Raw genomic sequence first — 17521 nt, 5'->3', positions numbered from 1 at the left:
GTTCTCTAAAAATTGAAAAATGAATTCTAGGAACAACAGAGGTTAAGAATACAAAGATATTCAGAGAAAGCTCCTGCTAGAGGAATAGGAAGGGTCCTAAATGGATAGCCAAGGACCAGGTTGCAGCTCTGATCAACCAATACGCTAATAAGTACACTTCTTAGGTAACATTGATCCAATTGGGAATCAAGTCACTTGGGCATGGAAAGATCAAAGAACTCAGGTTGGTGGGGAATCTGGGCTCTTGGCTGCCCACTTTGGTTACTGATACCTATCTAGCCTTTTTAAGACCAGGTGTTATCACTTATTCACCCCTTGGGAAGTATGTAGGTCTGGTCCTTTTGCTGTTTTCTTGAGGCCTGGCCTCCAACTGATGCATCTCTGGTCACAGCTGTACCGAGTTTTCACTTTTTGTCTCCCTGTCTCCCTGCCCAGCCCTGTCTGACTTCCTACAATATTCCTACCCAATTTAGATGTCTATAATAAATACACTTTGGCAGCACAAATGCTAACAGCAGCTCACGTTTATAAGCACTTATTTTCTAAGAGCTTTACATTGAATCATCACAAAGTCTCGTGTGATACACCCTTATTTCATACAAAAACCGAGACACACAGAGACCGAAATAATTTGCTGAAAACAATCGCGATTACTAATTCTAGTACCCGGGTTCCAGGGGCTGTGCACCTATGGCAGGCCAAAAGAATGGTACAGGTCTTATATGGAAGTATATTTGTTGAGCCATGGAAAACATGCAGGACTTGTAAGGTGAAACACTACAGCAGGGAAGTTGGATGCTAGGGAAAAATACTATTTTATGCAAGAGCCATCACCCAATTTCTGTCGGTCCATCACAGATGGCAGGTGAGTTCAGACCCGGAACATTGGAAAAGCAGGACCCCAGTGTCTTAGCACTGCTTTCTCAAGGGCAAGCACTTTCTCCTTTATGGCTCCGAGACGAAACGAATACGAGAAGAGCTCCCACTAGAAGCTACAGCCCCAGGGACGTCCCCCCGTGACACAGCCTGGGATCTGGTTCTTGGAAGGTTACCAAAAACCCCCCAGGGTCAGAAAAAAACGAGGAAAATGCAACTACAGCTACCTAGAAAGTGAGCGTCCTTTCCAGTCCCCTTTCATTTTCGGATGCAAATGAGGATGGCGGGCAGATAAGGTTTAAGTTACCACAGCCTGGGCCTAAACCGAAAATGGAAGCAAGCCAGAGATTCCAGCCCTCGGGCCCGGCCTGACCCCCCGGAGCCCAGGCCTCGTTGCCCCGCCCGTCTCGAGGACTCACGCCCAAATTACCCAAGAGGCTGTGGGGCCCTGACCCGATTAGAAACTCGGCGGCGATGGGTGTGGCCAATGAGCGCTGGGATCGCTGGTGTGGTAGCCAATGAAAAATTCTGCCTGGCAGCCCCGCCTCCGCCAGATTGAGCTAATTTGTCTGCCTCTGGGGAGCAAGATCTATTTTGGGAAACTGCGGCTGCAGCAGTGCCCAACAGCTAGAGATGCAGAGCTTGGGGCTTGGGATACCCTCCCAGCCCTGTGGAATTGTGGAGGTGCTGCGCCCTTTTGCGGTAGCGAGCAGAGCAAAGCTGGAGGCGGACACAGCAGAGTCCTCTGCCAATCGCATCCAGCTTCCATACCTCCCACTTCGCCCCACCCATCCAAAGCCTGGTCCTTTCGGAGCGGTGGCCCACTTTAAGCGAATTGTGTAATGCTAGGCTCCTTTTCCTGCCTGTGAACAACCGCAGTGTCCTCTGAGCAGCCTTTTCACTTAGCCACTGCAGGAAACCCCCTCTGACCCCATGTTCTGGGTTTATTGGGCTGTCTTTGGGTTCCCTCGGTAACAAGTGCCTTTTCCCATCGCCTCTCCCCTATCGTTTTGGCACTTACTTACTTTTCTGCCTTCCCGCTAGTGTGTGGTTCATTTTAAATCTTTGGCAGGAGTACCTGGCCTCAGAAATGCTGTAGCACTTATTTCTTCAATGACACGTTAAACTGAATTCTGAGGTATTAACAGCAACAACAAACTAAAACTGTAAGAATGAGAAGGGAACGTCCACAGCCCTGTAACTCTGAAGGAGAGCCGTTAGGCACGTGTTAGTGACCTCTGAAATATTGTTTAACATTAGTAAATATGGTCTGTCCAGGACATGAAAACCAAACATATTTTAGAGCCTGTAGAAACATTCTTTAAAATATCACCTTTTCGGGTTTCCAGTATGATTATATCCATTTGTCTTTATTTTTCCAGCCTATCTTCTGCTTGCTTCTTCAGCTCAATCCTGATCCTCCTTACCCAGCTCTGGACTTAGAAAGACCTGCGTGGACTGTGTCAACAGTTTCCCTTACCTCTAGTTTCTACTGGGCTCAGCGAGGGAGAAGCAAAGGCAGATGAGCGGGAAGCAGAAACAGGAGGCTGAGGTATCACAGTAAGCCTCTGACATGCTCTCTAGCAGAATTATGGCAAGACCATTTGAGTCCTTTTCCCTAAAATCTTATCTCCTTTTGCATGGCGTTTTGCAAGTTCTAGAACCAAACCCTCGCTTTACCTCTTCATGTATAGCTGCTCTGATAGTATTATTATACTTTCCCTATATCCCACCAGCACCTTTATAATCAGTTATTAAATTATCCAAATGATCATAATTTGGGCATGTCTTTTGTTCCCTGAGGATACCCCAATATGAGACCATTCCCCTTTACTTAGCAACAGAATAGCCCGGATGGAAACATTTAGAGGCTGTGTGATACAGAGAAAAGAGCCCGGACTTTGGAAATGGACAAAATTAGGTTTACTGTCATTTATGCATTCATTCATTCATTCATTTGAAGAGTATCTGACATATCATGCCGCCTGTTCTCTAAAAACCCTCGTCTTCTCCCACAGAAGTGGCTCCTAGTAACCAACCACAGTGAGATATCCATCCACCTGCCATCACTGTAGTTGACACAGCCAAGCTTAATTAAAACATCTCTCCTATGAATCGGAGTGTGATACAATGGAAAAGGCCATTTTTAATTAGAATAGGCAGAGACTCGGCTATGAAGCACTTGTCTTCTGCCATGTACATGAAGAAGCAGATAAGATTAACATGTAAAGAGAATAATTTGGAGTCAGAGAACAGAAGGGAGCAGAGATAAAAGACCATGTCTACAGAGAAAAAGCCTGAAATAGTGGCTGCCCTAATTTTCTCAGCCTTACAGACCCAGCTGCATTCTTGCTCTTAAATTCTGTGAAATAGCCTTACATATGTATAATAAACTCCATTCTTTGCTTAAAGCTGTTTCAAATAGATTTCTTTTTTTTTACTATTTTATTTAAAAGGAAAAAAGCAGAACAAAACAAAACAGTGTAAGGGTACAAGTAATTCAGAACTACAGAAAAGCAAAAAACAAAAAACTGTAAGCTATAGATTACTCGCTATCATCTTAGAAACGGTGTTTCAGGTCACAGGATCAAAGCACACAAAGCGAACATTCAAACAGTGAGACTGCACACAGTTGTGTTCAGTAATCCAATCCAAAATATTAATGTGGTCTTCTATGTAACACACCTAAACACCCTTGCTGTTGTATCCTTCAGGGCACTTTTCTTTCCCTCTCTTTATTACAACAAAATTTACACATTTTGGGCTTTATTGTTCCCTTAGATCTTATTACTTTTTTTTAAGAGAATAAAATCAAGCATGATAAAACAAAGCTGTCAGTCAAAACCAAGGATAGACATAGCACATGATGTAAAAACAGAGTACAAGGTTATCAACAATGGTTACCATAATGCCTCTTGCATCCTTAAGAAGAATTGTCTATCTCTTTAGGTATTATAAAGTTAAACAAAACAGTAGAGAACAAAACCAGTAAAACCTAAACTTTGTAAATCTTACAGCATCTCACAAGAGGATAATAGTCAAACCAGAATGGGCATCATATTGAATCTTATTGCCTTCAAAGTAGTTGCCTATACTCTGACACTTGATACTTTCATACAGAGCAGAATAGAGTCTAATCAGTCAAAACAAGATAACGGGGGTATTACAGGACTTCAAGTTGATAGGAAATCAAAAAAGTTACTATATAATATATCCTGCTAGATTTTTGATTTTTTCCCCTTAGTTTAAAAAAGGAATTTAAAAAATTTAATAATTTTTTAATGAACAAGGGAGAGGATGAGATAAAAGGGAGCATAACATCATAACAATACAGGTTAAAGCATGACACTTTCAGCAACCTAGTGCTTCACCACCAAATAACCCCACTTAATAGTAGTTACCATAGTGTCTTTTTCTTTGAAATATTTGAATATGACTTCATATGCTATAGCATCAAACATATCAAGACTGTGTAACACCATTCAAGTGGATGAAAGCATTGTAGAGTATTTAGAACCAGCTAACAGAAAAAATGATCAATGGTTTCTATATTGTCTCTTTGCCTATAATAATTTTTGTTTATACTACCACATACGATAAAATCCAGCAAGCTACAACATGATAAAATCAATGGAGACAGAAGAGCCACAGTTTGGTGTGGCTTTAAGACAAGATGGTATTAAATCGGCACTAGCTGTTATTATGTCTTATTTTCTTCAAAGTAGCTGTTCATTGCATCACCGTTTTTGTATGTTTCTTTGCCCTCCAATCCTTCGTCTTCCAGGTGATATCCTATTTTTGAGTGTTTTGTTGGTGCTTTTGTTCCTCTAAGGATTGAGTTAATAATACTCCCATTCCATTATTGGTACTTACAAATGAAGATATTATTATTGTATTTATTTATTTCCTTCATCTCCATTTTCATTTTCCTCCTTATGGTAGGCATTTTTGTGTATACTTAATGTGCATGTTGCTCATGTGTTTTCTCAATATAACTACTGTCTTGCAGGCATGTATTTTTAAATGTACTTTAAAGCTACTCATTCTGTATCTCAGTTTATGTCTTAGTTTTTTGCACTGGGCACAGTTTTTTCAGCCAGGTATTAACATTCATAATCAATTTTTTCACATTGATGCTTAGTAGGAATTATGTTGTACTTATCCACTCTTCCTACAATAAACTCCCCTGTTGTTCTCATATCCACCTACTTCTTTGTAACTTTGCACTGAATATCTTTATTTCAGTACCCTTCTGGACTTAGGAATTTCTGGGCTGCTGGCTATGACTCTAATGTACCTAAATAATGCTAGCCTGCTTTCCAAAAGTGGCAAGTGTAGCAATGTAAGCTCCTTATCAGTAAATTGCTTGTTTATGATCTTTGCCTTTTTTTCCTAGTGGGTTTCTGTCTTGTCCCAGTTTGTTTGCTTGTATAGTCTAGAAATACAGTATTGCCTTGTTTTAGCCAAAGCAAATATTTTCTCCATTCTTTTCATCTGTGTGTTAACTTTGTCCATGTTGCCCTATAGAACAGAAATACTTAAATTCTTTTGTAATCAGACTCCTCAATGTGTGCCTTGGGGTACTTTTCAAAGCATTGAGATATGCTCTCTTGGTCATGCCTGACATCTCTAAATCTGAGTTCATTGGTCACATCCCTTTGGCTATTCCATCCACTCCTCTTCATTGAACTCCAAAGTAATTTTATTGACTAAATTTCATCTTGAGACTTTCCCACATATAGTTTTGAGCTATAAAAATCATTTATTTTAACTATTTAAAGGCAATTTCTTGTATCCTTACACATACATATTATTTTATCTCCTTGACTATCAGGAATTCAATGGCATGGTTACTTTCTCTCAAGATTTTCCTCTCTCTCTCTCTCTCTCTCTCTCTCTCTCTCTCTCTCTCTCTCTCCCTCATTCTCTCATTTAATTAATCAGTTCCATCTGTGTGGGACGTGATTTGATTCAAAGTAGCAATCTCTGCTGTGTCAACTTCTTCTGAGGGATGACATTTTCATTAAATTAACTTCCCTTGCCCCTTCTGGAATTTGAATTTTATCTAAATTTCATTATTTTTGTTGAGATTTGTGACTTAGTTTACCTGTTTTGACAGCCTGTGGTATATTTTTATGATATCACTTCTTTTCCACTCCTTTATCCTTACCTAAATTATTCTTTTTGTTTCTACTGTGGATATAAAATATCATAAAATATTTTCAAAATGTAAGATGTGACTTCTTCCTTTGCTCTTTTGTTTTTTTTTTTTACTTCTCCTATTTTCTTTTGTCTCTTTCTTCTGTTCCTTCCTTCCCTCCTGACCCCTTTTCTCCCTTTTTTCTTCCTTGAATTTTACAAATGGCAGAGGCCAGGGCTAGCTTTTTAGAGATTATATCAAAGAAACTGCTTCTGTCTAAAAGTAGCTTCCCCCACAAATATGTGTATGTGTTCCCTGATCAGAAACCTCTTTCCAGCTGCTCATCAGAACTTAGTTGTTTCTTTAGAACAATGTAATTAATCTGCTTTCACTGTCATGCTCCAAGCATGCATCTCATCCTGTGTTTCTTTATATCGGTGAGATTTTACTTTTGTCATTGTATTAAAATCTCAAAATCTATTTTTATGTTACCTGCACTTTGTGCACTAATGTAGAGCTCCTATGTAATCAGTTTATCTGGGGTTTTTTTGTCTGTTTGTTGTTTTCAACCACTTTTTACTCACATTTCCAGTGAATTATGAGATGTTGTCTCTGCTATTACTTTTCTTCCAGGGTATATTGGATGTCATCTGTGGTATAAAATTTTATGGGTTTTCTGTACACTTTTTAAAATTTACATCTCCATTTTGCTGTTTCCTACCAGCATACACATCTACTCTCCTGTATACAGCAAGCCCATTTAAAAATTGTAATGTTCTCAGTTCAGGTAGCAAAGTTCATAGAAAACAGATTTTCCCTTCAATCTGCTACCCCAGTTCAAGAACATATCATCCTCTCATCAGTAGACACTACATGCCCCTTAAATGTAGGGAACACAACTTCTCAGAGTCTGTTCCAACGCTTCTATGAGACACAGCAGGCAGTTGGTAAAAACGTGCCAACAGCTCACTCAGGCATGGTCCTCATCTTCGATGTCTTTTTCCAGCACACTCATAAGAATTGTTTGCCTCTTATGAAAGATATTTTGACTCTTCTGAGCATATTATAATCATTTATAACAGAGTACAGTGAAGTATCATTTAATGGGAAAAAAGGCATGTGTGGATAATTTAGGTAACAAGATTCTGTTTCCAACACCGTCATTAACTATGCCACCTTGAGCACATTACCCATCTACTTCCTTAATTATGTCCAATGACACAATATTTATTCATTGGCAGTACTCTTTGAAATAGACTATAATTTTAAACAAAATAATTGGGCTAAAAATAAAATAAATTACCCCCACCTAAGAGAACAACTGTTTTTCTCAAGATGTGAGAATGAATTTGCTTGATTGTCCAAAATAAGCAGGGAAGAGGAAGAGCTTAAAGAAACAGTAGGGTAAAGGAACCTGTGGAACTTTCCCGCTGATTACTGTTCCCTTCCTGCACTGCTCCCCACCCCATTTTTTTATTCAAGTCTACAATTTAAAAAAATTTTAAGGGATAGTAGGATTATATTTCTTGTTAAAACCAGTGTAAAATTTGTTTTGTGTGTCTTAGAGATGCTAAAGAGTCAAACCAAGGCAGCCTGCAAAGGCTCTGGGATATGGATGCAAAGGAAAACATGTGAAAATAAACCACAAAAGGCAGAAGTCATATGGAATGCTATAGACATCTCAGATTTGAAAATTGGAATTTAAATCAAATGGAATCAGATCTCTAACAGACCTGGAAAATCCCTTCACATATCTGAGTTACATATACAATAGCTATATGATCATCACTAACTTTCCTTTTGGCAATAAAACTTTCAAAGGCTCCAAAAATTGACATTTTTTTAAAAATTCTCAACTCTAAAATTTAAATTTACTTTTAATATTCTTAATAAACAATTAAACACATTTCTGCTCAATATTGCAAAATTCCTTTACTACTGATTTTATAGGTTAATGACCCAAAATTCCAGCATATGTTAACTTCTTTGAAATGAAATTCATTGTATGACTGATAGCAGGGTACAATGCTTGGTCAAGCAGCATTCAGGACATAATTGCCAAATGTACACCTGCTTGAACATAGCTGTTACTCTATGTGGCTTGACTGAAACTCTATAACCCCCTATGTTTTAGTTCAACAGCCATTCTAAGGACCCTTTTAAAGGAATGGTAATTCTGGTTGCTGTTTAAACAGCTTTCCTGAATAGTTTCTGGCACAATCAAAAAAATACCCGTGCTAAAACTTGTAGTCTAGATATTGTAGCCTGGAGGACATTCCCAGAGATGGGAGTGGAGAACTCAGGTTTTTTTCTTTGTAAGAAATGTTGCTCCACAAATATTCAACATGACACAGCATAGAAATACATAGGAAAATACAGACAACACCAAAATCCAAAAGGATTCTGAAGTGTCAAAGTCAATGTGAAGAAGTAATAGTAATACCATAATGGCTTTTGGTTACATCTGTGTCCACAATAGCGATACTCAAAGACCTATTTCTAAAAATGTCTGATAAAAAATTATGATGATCATTTAAGTGACAGTTTTTCCTTTCTTAGTGGTACCTAAACTGGTGATATGCCACACACTCTATAATGCCTTAATGTCAGCAAAATAAGGGAGACATTTTAGAGACTATTTATCTGTCCCAGCTCTCATGTTCTTTGGAAAAGGAAGCAACAAATGCACATAAAGAATAATAGAAGGCAAAGCAGAGTTACTGTCCCTAAAATAGTAATAACTAAAAAGTTTTGGACACTGAGCAGAGGAAGAAAAGCCATGAGGAAAGACTCTAGGAAGAAAAAGCACTGAAAAGCATTGAAGAAAGGGTAGGATTGAGTGGATGACAGGGACAGGATGGATAGAACAAACAGTAAAGAGGATGACCAAAGAACCAAACACGAAAAATGAGGGACATCCTGGGGAAACAGCAAGTAGCATATTTTGACTATAGGCTTTACTACCCTTTTTGGCTTTACAGGCCCCTTTAAGAATTTGAAGAAGTTGAGTGTTGTGGCACACACCCATAATCCCAGCATCTGGCAGCAGGGTGAGGGGGGGATGGGGGTGCTGAAACAGGAAGATAGCCATGAGTTCAAGGCCAGCCTGGACTATACAGTGAGTTCAAGGCCGGCCTGAACTACACAGCAAGACTCTGTCTCAAAAGAAAAAAAAATTTGATGAAAATCGTGAACAATGTTCCTATCGATAAAAATACAAATTCATAATTAAAAAGCTTTGCACATTATTTCTGTTCACAGGTAGCATGAGAGAGGTGAAAGAGACCAGGAAAGTAGTGGAACAAGTAGTCTATCTAGACATCACATGAGAGGTTAGTGAATATGATCATGGCTGCAGAAGTCCCTTTCTAAAGGAGAGACTTGCACCTGACTGCACATAGGAAGAATGACTAAGAGAAATGGGTTCCAAGGTCAGGAGGACTCACCCAGACTGCTTACCCAGGGATTAAAGACTCTGGTACAGCCTTAGAAATTATTCCTGCATCTGATTGGATCATAAGGGCTTCTGACCTGGTGAAATGACATCTAAATATTTAGATGGGAAATAAAATACACAGGCACAGATGGATGCCAGGGCCTTATTAGAAATGACCTTGATTGCCTCCCCTTCATGTACACCAGATTTTATAGTTAGCTCAGGGAATACCAACACATGATGCAGGTTGCTGAGAGAAATGGCTGATCAGAGCCCTGGTTTAGAAAGATTAATCTTCAGATTACAATTATGTGAGAAAGGCTGGGAGAAACAAGTTAGGAGTTTATTGCAGTTGCTTTTTATATTCTGCAGGTACATTCTACTTATTCAGTTTCTCCAGCTCTCCCTACACCCACCATTTGGCAGCGATCCAGGCCTTTAGTAGGCATTTGATAGCATTTGCTGAAGTGAAAGTCATCAACTCACTTGGAAAAAAAATTTTTTTTAATAAATAAATTCACTTTGAAGCTCCCCTTGTAATGTGTCTATTCTTCGATAGGTGGCACCATTACTGCGTTATTTACGGAGCAAGATTCCTTCCATAAGCACAGCACTTCCAAGCAGAAGTACTATTTTTTGGGGGAACTCATCTTCTGGGGACAATTTAGAAGTGAGAAAAAATAGTAGCTAGAATAAAATATTGAAGGACACTTCTTTTACTCTTCTATTATGTCTTACTATTTCTTATCATTCAATAGTTCCCTGCCTGAATTTCTAAGCATGTAAATAAGGAAAAGTGTTTACGAAAACCTGCCTTTTCAAGGCAAATGATTGTATGACTTTCAAGTACAGACACAAATGCATTTGGGGAAGAACAGCTGCTTTGTTCTGGGAAAACTTTTAAGTGACCCATTTCATTACATTAATCAAGGAGAAAATATAATCTACAATGGTACTAAGATCATACCAAACTGTGTGTTTATGTTGGAAGCCATCATAAGGAAAATAATTCTCTCAGAACAGATTTTGGCTGTGCCAGGCAAAAGTTGTATCTAATTTCTATGGAGGTGCATGTGTATTCATTTTGAGATTAACTGCTAAACTCTGAGAGGGTAACATCTTAAGAGGATGACCAGTGAGAGAGGGGAGTACCAGGTGAGAGTGACAATGGGATACAAGTACTTGCTGTGTTGGATGTCAGCCCAGTACAAAGACATGGAAAGGTCACCTCCCTGCCTCACATACATCAACAGTGGTCTAGCAAACCTTGAATGGCGGCAGACTTGCAATCAGTGGGAGACAAGATTTTTAGTACGTGATGTAGATCAACAGATTAGAATTTTTTTACAGCAGATTTATATGTAAATTTGAATTCAGTGTAGGAAATACTGTGGAAGCTCTTGGAAGCATCAGGTTCATTTCTTCTTTGATTCGTTTCAAATTAAAAAGTTTCATTGCCCTTTAGCTCAGTGGTTCTTACCTTTTTTACTTCATTCTTACATTGCAAGGGACTTTCTCTCTAGAAAGTGTATACACTTGCACTCAATTTCAAGGGGTTGGGGCCCCCTGAATTTCGGTAGTGACCCTTGCCCTTGAGTCTCTGGTTAGAAATCCCAGCTGAAATTCACATGTTAGGAGCATTCCAAACAGGAAACATAAGAGGCCAGGAAGGGAAAAGGAGGTCAGATGTCCAGAGAAACCTGGGCTGAGTCCCTGTGAGATGGTGGTGCTGGAGACTGAAGAAGGTGATGAATGCTCTTTCTAGAGAGATTTTTCTGTCTCTGGACTTGGGAGCATAGTCAGAGAATCTCTAAGAGGCCCTGCATTACGGAACTAGGGCACATTTAGAACAGTGGGTGTAGAAAGGAACTGAAATGAAGGCCAGGGTTAAAGGACTCATCTAGAACTTTATCAAGGACTAAACTGCCCTTGAGATTCACTTCACATAATAATCTGAGCTACAGGGAATAGGAAGGACAGTGAGGACAGAGCTGTGTTGGAAGTGTCTGGGAGCATCAGGTTCTTTCTCTCATAGAACAGATCAGGGAAGCCATCTGCTTGGTGTTATTATGTATTGTCACCCATTGGACTCTGATAAAGGTCACTAACCAAAATCTGAGCTGCAATTTCTTACCCAAACTGAGAAGATAAATTAATTGAGATTCTCTTTTACAGGATTATTTTAGGCTCTTGATTTAGGGAACTGAAATCTCTTCTAAAGATCCAAATGGAACAATTAGCTGAGTGTTTTATATTGAGAGCTCTCTAAATCAGACAGGTCCAAGTCTTGGCTTTGCCAAGGGCCAGTCTTTGACCTTGAGCACGCTTTGGATTTAACTCTGAACCATTGTGTGAAAATAGTAATAGTCCTTCAGATAAAACTGGGCATATACTAAATACGCAACAATAAATATTATCATTCTTCCTATTAATGCTGAATTCTGGAACCGTAACAATAACCTTTCATCTCCCAGTCCTCAGGTTCTATACTCTGACTGCCCTTCCTAGGGTCCAAGAACATATTACTGATCATTATATAGCTTGAAGGTTTCCCTGACCATCCTTTCCACATAGGACTGGTCCCCAAGAACTTTTGGCTCATAAGTTATGTGACATTTAAGACAAAAAACTTTTGCTAAGCTTGTAAATCTCACCATGCCCCTTTCCTTACCCTGAAAGATAAGGGCTCTTCAGATAGGAAAAGAATATATTAAAATAAAATTTCTAGAACCTTCTCAGGTTTGGTTTTGTTTTCCCAGAGAAGCCAGTCACCAACCACCCCACCCCCGACTAATATTTGAACAATCTTTCCAAGGAGGTCTTATATATATTTCTTCACTTTTTAACTCTATTTTATTCATCAGTAAATTAAATGGTGAACCTCAAATTCAAACTTACATCAGTGTCACCAGTGCTGTTTCTACCTCTCTACAACAGGCAACAAGTATACACACACACACATACACACACACACACACACACAGACATCTTAGCTTGTTGTACTCTCAAATTTTGTTCTGGGGAAAACTCAGGAAATCTCCATTGCCCAAGGGAGCAACCTAGAGCTGATGTCAGTCTCTGCTCTCTGGGGAACACCTTACCGGCATCCTCCACTAGAGGCCTTAGGCAGTTATTGTGGTTCCCTTTATGATGTGTCACGCCCAGAAATCCTGGGCAATCCCTCCAGAACAATACCCTCCACTCACCCTTCTGTGAACAGGTGTGCTGCCTGCTATTCCAGGACTTGTATATAGAAATCATCTCTTCATTGAAAAGAAATCTCTTGCTTGTGTGGAGTGCCAGCTGTTGTTAGCCTGAGAATCTCAGCATATACCCTCATTTTTCCCAACCCAGTTTGAGAACAAGATCCAGGGCAGAAGAAAAAGCAGGCAGAGTTTTCAGTGTTTGTCCCAGCCAGGGCAGGATCAGTCAACTCCTTGAAACTGGAGGCACAGGAAAGGAGGAGAGAGGAGAGAAGGCAGAGTTCCCACATTTCCCACTAAAACCTGGTCCATGCAATGGGCCCAGTAGCCCCCCATGACATTTCCTTAGTACCAGTCAGCAAGAAAGGGAGATGACAGCTTTTTATTAAGGTTAACACCAAGAAAAGCATTGAGAAGAAATACACAAAAGAGGGGGATGGGCACGCGAAGTTACCACTTCAGAAGTAGGAGGGAGGCACATCAGTTAAGGAATCTCAGGACAACCACATGCTCCATGCCCTGATTGGGAAGGAGGAAAAGGGAGAAGAGAGAGGAAAGTGCCATTATAGTTTGGGGTTCCCAGAAGAGTCTGAAGCCCTCTGAACCTAACACCAGAGCCACAAGCCCTGCCCCTCAGGGCTCACACACTACTACACAATTAGACACACATAACACACACAAGACATTATGGAGGCAACACCGAGAGGCAGCAGGCAGGGACATATTGACAGAAAAAGGAACTGAAGTTAAGCAGGAGTAGCCAGGAGACGTTTTTGGCTGAAGCCCCAAAAGTCCCTCAAATGTCCCCTAAATCTGGGCCACTGCTGAGCACCCCCAAGTCTCTGCCTATGGACTGGGCTCTTTGTTCTCTAAGCCCCAGTGAGTGAAAAGCAATCCCAGATGAAGTCAGTGACAAGGCAGGATCCGTTCTGCATGCAAAATCCTAGAGGTTGAGCTATTTTGTCTTCATGCACATTCATAGCCAGCTCCTCCCAGCCCTGGGACCCTCAGAACCCCATTCACCCAGATTCTTGTGGCTGCGGTTCCCTCCTCAAGCTTTCTTTACCAATCAGCAGCTGCAGAGATCTGTGAGGGGGAGAGGCTTCTGCAGAGAACTGAACATCTTGGATTTCAGTAGAAGGGTAAATTTTCTGTTGCCAGAACAGAATTCCCCCAATGCCTCAATTTTAGGTAAATCGTTAGACATTATTTGCCATAGTCCTAGATAAGTCCTTTTTCAGAATAGAAAAAGCAGATTTTATTTACATAATTCAAGGGTTCTCCTGTTGCCTGCGGAGAGGAAAAGGGTAAGGAGAGGGGATGGCTGGGGGTCCGGGAGATGGGCACTTCCTTTCCCAGAACCTCACCTTTCTCCAGTTTGCTATCACGCTTGGTTGGGCAAAAAGAATTCTTGTTGCTCCCAAAGTCCTTCACCCTACCGATGCTTCCTGGAGGGAGTCTCTACGCTTATACACAGGGACAGCTGTCGGAGCGAAGCATGCTGCACCGCGTCCTTCAGTCGCCTCGCGTCATGCACTCAGAAGTCCCAAACCAGCCCGGGAAGTTAGTTAGTCCCTTCACAGGGAGGCTTCGCCCTCCAGCTGCAGCAGGGTAATGTCAGGCAGGTCGAGGGGCTCCACAAGTGGCCCGTCCCCTCCAAGAAGACCAGCACAGGGGCTCTTGGAGCGCTCACAGTGACTGGTGGGTGTGGCAGGGCTGGGCATCTCTTTTTCCTCTTGGTCGTCCTCCTGGTCCTCGAGGTCGCGACCCAGCAAGCCGCTGTCCTCGATTCCAGGCGAAGGGGTCTCCGGCTCTCGGGGGGCACCAGGGAAGCTCCCCTTGCCGCCGACCACACCCAAGCCGCCTTGGCGGGGCGCCGTGGTTATAATCTGGCACATGGAGACGATGGCCCGCTGGTTGGCACACACGTCGTCCGAGAGCACCTGGATGTGCGAGGCCTGCTCGTCCAGGGCCCCTCGCATGGCCCTCACGTCCTCGAACAGGGCCTGCAGCTGGGCCTTGAGGTGCTCCATCAGTTCCTTCATGCCGCCGTTGTACTCCCCGGAGATCACGTCCCCCACGGCCGGCACGGTGGACACCTCCAGGGGCACCGGCATGTCGCCGCCGTCCTTGGTCCTGATCTCCAGCAGCCCGTCCTCCATTGAGTGGCAAAGCGGGCAGTGGCGGCTCTGGGTCGCGTCCAGCCGGGCCTCCGCGGTGGGGGAAGGGGTGTGCAGGGGGACAGGACCCCGAGGGGCAGGGAGGAGCCGAGGGAACCGAGGGCTCCCCAGAGGGACCAGGAGCCGACGGGAGGAGCCGCCTCCCGGGCGGAGGGCGCGCGCGGGATCGAGGGAGGCCAGCGAGAGGCGGCGACGGGACGCAGACCCGGCGCGGGTCCCAGGGCCAAGTCTCCGGGCTCGCCCCGGGCCAGAGCGCCCTTCCCCGCCTCACCTCCCGGCCTGCGCCCGTGTCCGCGCCGCCCTCCCGGCACCACGAGCGGAAAGTGCCTGTCGGGAAGTGGCCCGGGCCACGGGAGGCGCCCGCAGAGGAGCGGCTCGAGGCTGAGGCTGCGGCGCGGCGCGTAGGACCCGGGACTCCCCCGGCTACGAAGGCAGCGCCCTAAGAGTGGTTGGAGCGGCCGGGGCGGGTCTCCCCGCGGCTCCGTGGATGCTCCTCTGTTTCCAAGGCGACGCACGGCACGTAGTGACGTGTGTCTCCATGGTAACCAGGAAGTGGAGAAGAAAAAGAGGAGGATGGTGAGGAAGCTGCAGTGGGGCTCTGGTGTCCGGGCTAGCGGGTGGGGCGAGGACTCTGCAGTGGCCTCCGCCGAGGCTGGAAAGCGCGTGGGGCTGCAATGTGTCTTAGGAAGAGAGCAGTTTGCCGCAAAACCTCTCGAACCTGGGAGAGAATTTCCCTGTCCCAGTGTGCATGTCAGATGCTGAGATCGACTGTGTGCGAAGAATTTTCACCTGCACCTAGCATTCTTCTCGCGGGGATGGCGCTAAAGCGAAGTCCTGATTCCTTGTCCTCCAGCTGTCCGCAGAAAAACGGAGTGTTGAGGCCGAGGCTATTCGTCCCAGACTCGAGCTGGGGCGCGGTGGCGCTCTGGAGCCAGCCCCTTCAGCCCGGGCCGTGCAAAGGTTGGGAAGGGCAGGTTCTGCCTCTCCCTTCGGCTCCTGCAGTAACCCAGCCCTCTTGCCAACGAAAATACCGGAGCTCAGAAAGAACAGGATTCACACGGGGGACCCAGCAGCTCCTAACCAGGTCATTGGGAGCTTGTCCAGAATGGTGAGGCTGAGTACTTAATTTTTGAGAATGAAAGCTTCATACAGCTAGAAAATTTTGTCTCCCCAGCACCCTCCATCATGGAATCACCAGCGCCTAAAATAGTATCTGGCACGTAGTAATAAGTAAATGCTTAACATGTTTGTTGAATGACTACTTTTAACAAGAACCAAGTTCCATTACATCATTCAGAACTCTCCACCCCACATGTAATAGATTTTAGAAGACCTGGATTCAGTTTCATTTCTTCGACTTACTGATCCAGAGATCTCAGCTAAATCATTTTACCGATCCTTAGGGATTGGATCAGATAGTTTATAGTGGTATTTCTAACTTTGAATAGCACATGACCTCACAAACGAAAGGGTAAACTGTTGACAATTACTGGGGGAGAATAGACAAAAGGACTGTGAGGGCCCCTGCTTGGTGTTCACAGAGTGTCCCCTGCCTTTGTGACTTTCTCTTCCCTTGTTTGAAGGATAGAGCAGGAGACACAGAGGACACAGAGGAAGCAGTCATCCTGTGGGCAATAGCATACTAATTTATAACTACCTTAATAAATCAGAAAAACCAAGTAACTGGAAACCAAAACTAAAGTTCACAAGAAAAAATATATCTGTATTACTTAAAAATAGAAGTGAAGTATCAGTGAGTGGTTTTTTGCAATATTTATGATTCAACAATTGCAAACGTGTTACCTTGTGCTTCCCAGATTGTGTGGTCTTGTGCCAAAGTATGACTGGCCGGGAAGAATTTTGTCACTAAATTGTTTGGCCTATGCCTATGTTACTGCTATTAAAATAAAAGCAAGTTGAGAATATCCTAAGTGTCCAAGAGAAGAATATTCAAGTAAATAATGTTAAGGCATTATGCCCCTATTAGAAATTTAAAATAAAATTAAAACACATTTAAAATGACTCCAACCTGTCTGTTTGCTCATTCTTTCCCTCATTCTATAAACTTGTGGCACACTCATTTTGGTTACCCTTCCTACCTCTGCCTTTTGTGCTAATAATAAGCTTCAGACTATTCCTAAAGGTCAGAAGACTACTACTCTAGCTCAGAAGAGTAAAATGCTTTTTTAAAATTCAGTCAGAAGGGGCTGGTATTTATAAACACATTAGAAAACTAGAGTTAGAGGCAAAGAATGTAAAAAGAGCTGAGCTGCACAACATAAATTTCTGATCCTACTACAGCAAACACATTCTCAGGACTCTCATAGGTTCAACTCTCCTGCCTATCCTTCCCATTAGTGCCCCTCCATAGCCAAAAAAGCCTGGCATGGTTTTCAGGCTTCTTGCTTGAGTTTATTTCTTCACATCTCTTGAAAAGCACTTCACATGAAAGACATTTTGCCTTGTCAGTTCTTTTGCCCTTCAGGTGGGTTCCTGCCTTCTGTCTACAAAGTGTGATCTTGTATAAGGCCTCCCTCATAGTTCTATAAACTTACATTATACCCAGCCCTCATAGAGTAGGAGCTGGCTTGTGCCATCACACAGGCCCTCTGCCACTATTGTTAAGGATACCATGTGTCAAGACTTTCCACATCAGATTACATCACACCACCCAGAGGTGCTGGCA

At 42.8% G+C, this 17521-nt stretch overlaps 1 protein-coding gene and 1 long non-coding RNA gene across 2 annotated transcripts in view; both read right to left on the bottom strand.

Moving 5' to 3' along the window:
* Nucleotides 1-1414, bottom strand: part of LOC134477294 (uncharacterized) — a 41955-nt gene extending 40541 nt beyond the window's left edge. Inside the window, exon 1 of the long non-coding RNA XR_010049238.1 lies at nt 1104-1414. This is a non-coding gene — a long non-coding RNA (uncharacterized LOC134477294). The remainder of the gene's footprint in view (nt 1-1103) is intronic.
* Nucleotides 1415-13018: 11604 nt separating this feature from the next.
* On the bottom strand, nt 13019-15987 carry Ccdc184 (coiled-coil domain containing 184). Its single transcript, XM_003475833.4, has one exon. It carries the CDS (start codon nt 14815-14817, stop codon nt 14233-14235), a length of 585 nt encoding a protein of 194 aa, XP_003475881.1. The 5' UTR covers nt 14818-15987; the 3' UTR covers nt 13019-14232.
* Between the last annotated feature and the right edge of the window lie 1534 nt (nt 15988-17521).

This window comes from Cavia porcellus, unplaced genomic scaffold, assembly GCF_034190915.1.
Source record: "Cavia porcellus strain 051 isolate PalLab524CR breed Dunkin Hartley unplaced genomic scaffold, mCavPor4.1 scaffold_8, whole genome shotgun sequence".
Classification (NCBI taxonomy): domain Eukaryota; kingdom Metazoa; phylum Chordata; class Mammalia; order Rodentia; family Caviidae; genus Cavia; species Cavia porcellus.
This window is presented reverse-complemented; position numbering and strand designations above follow the sequence as displayed.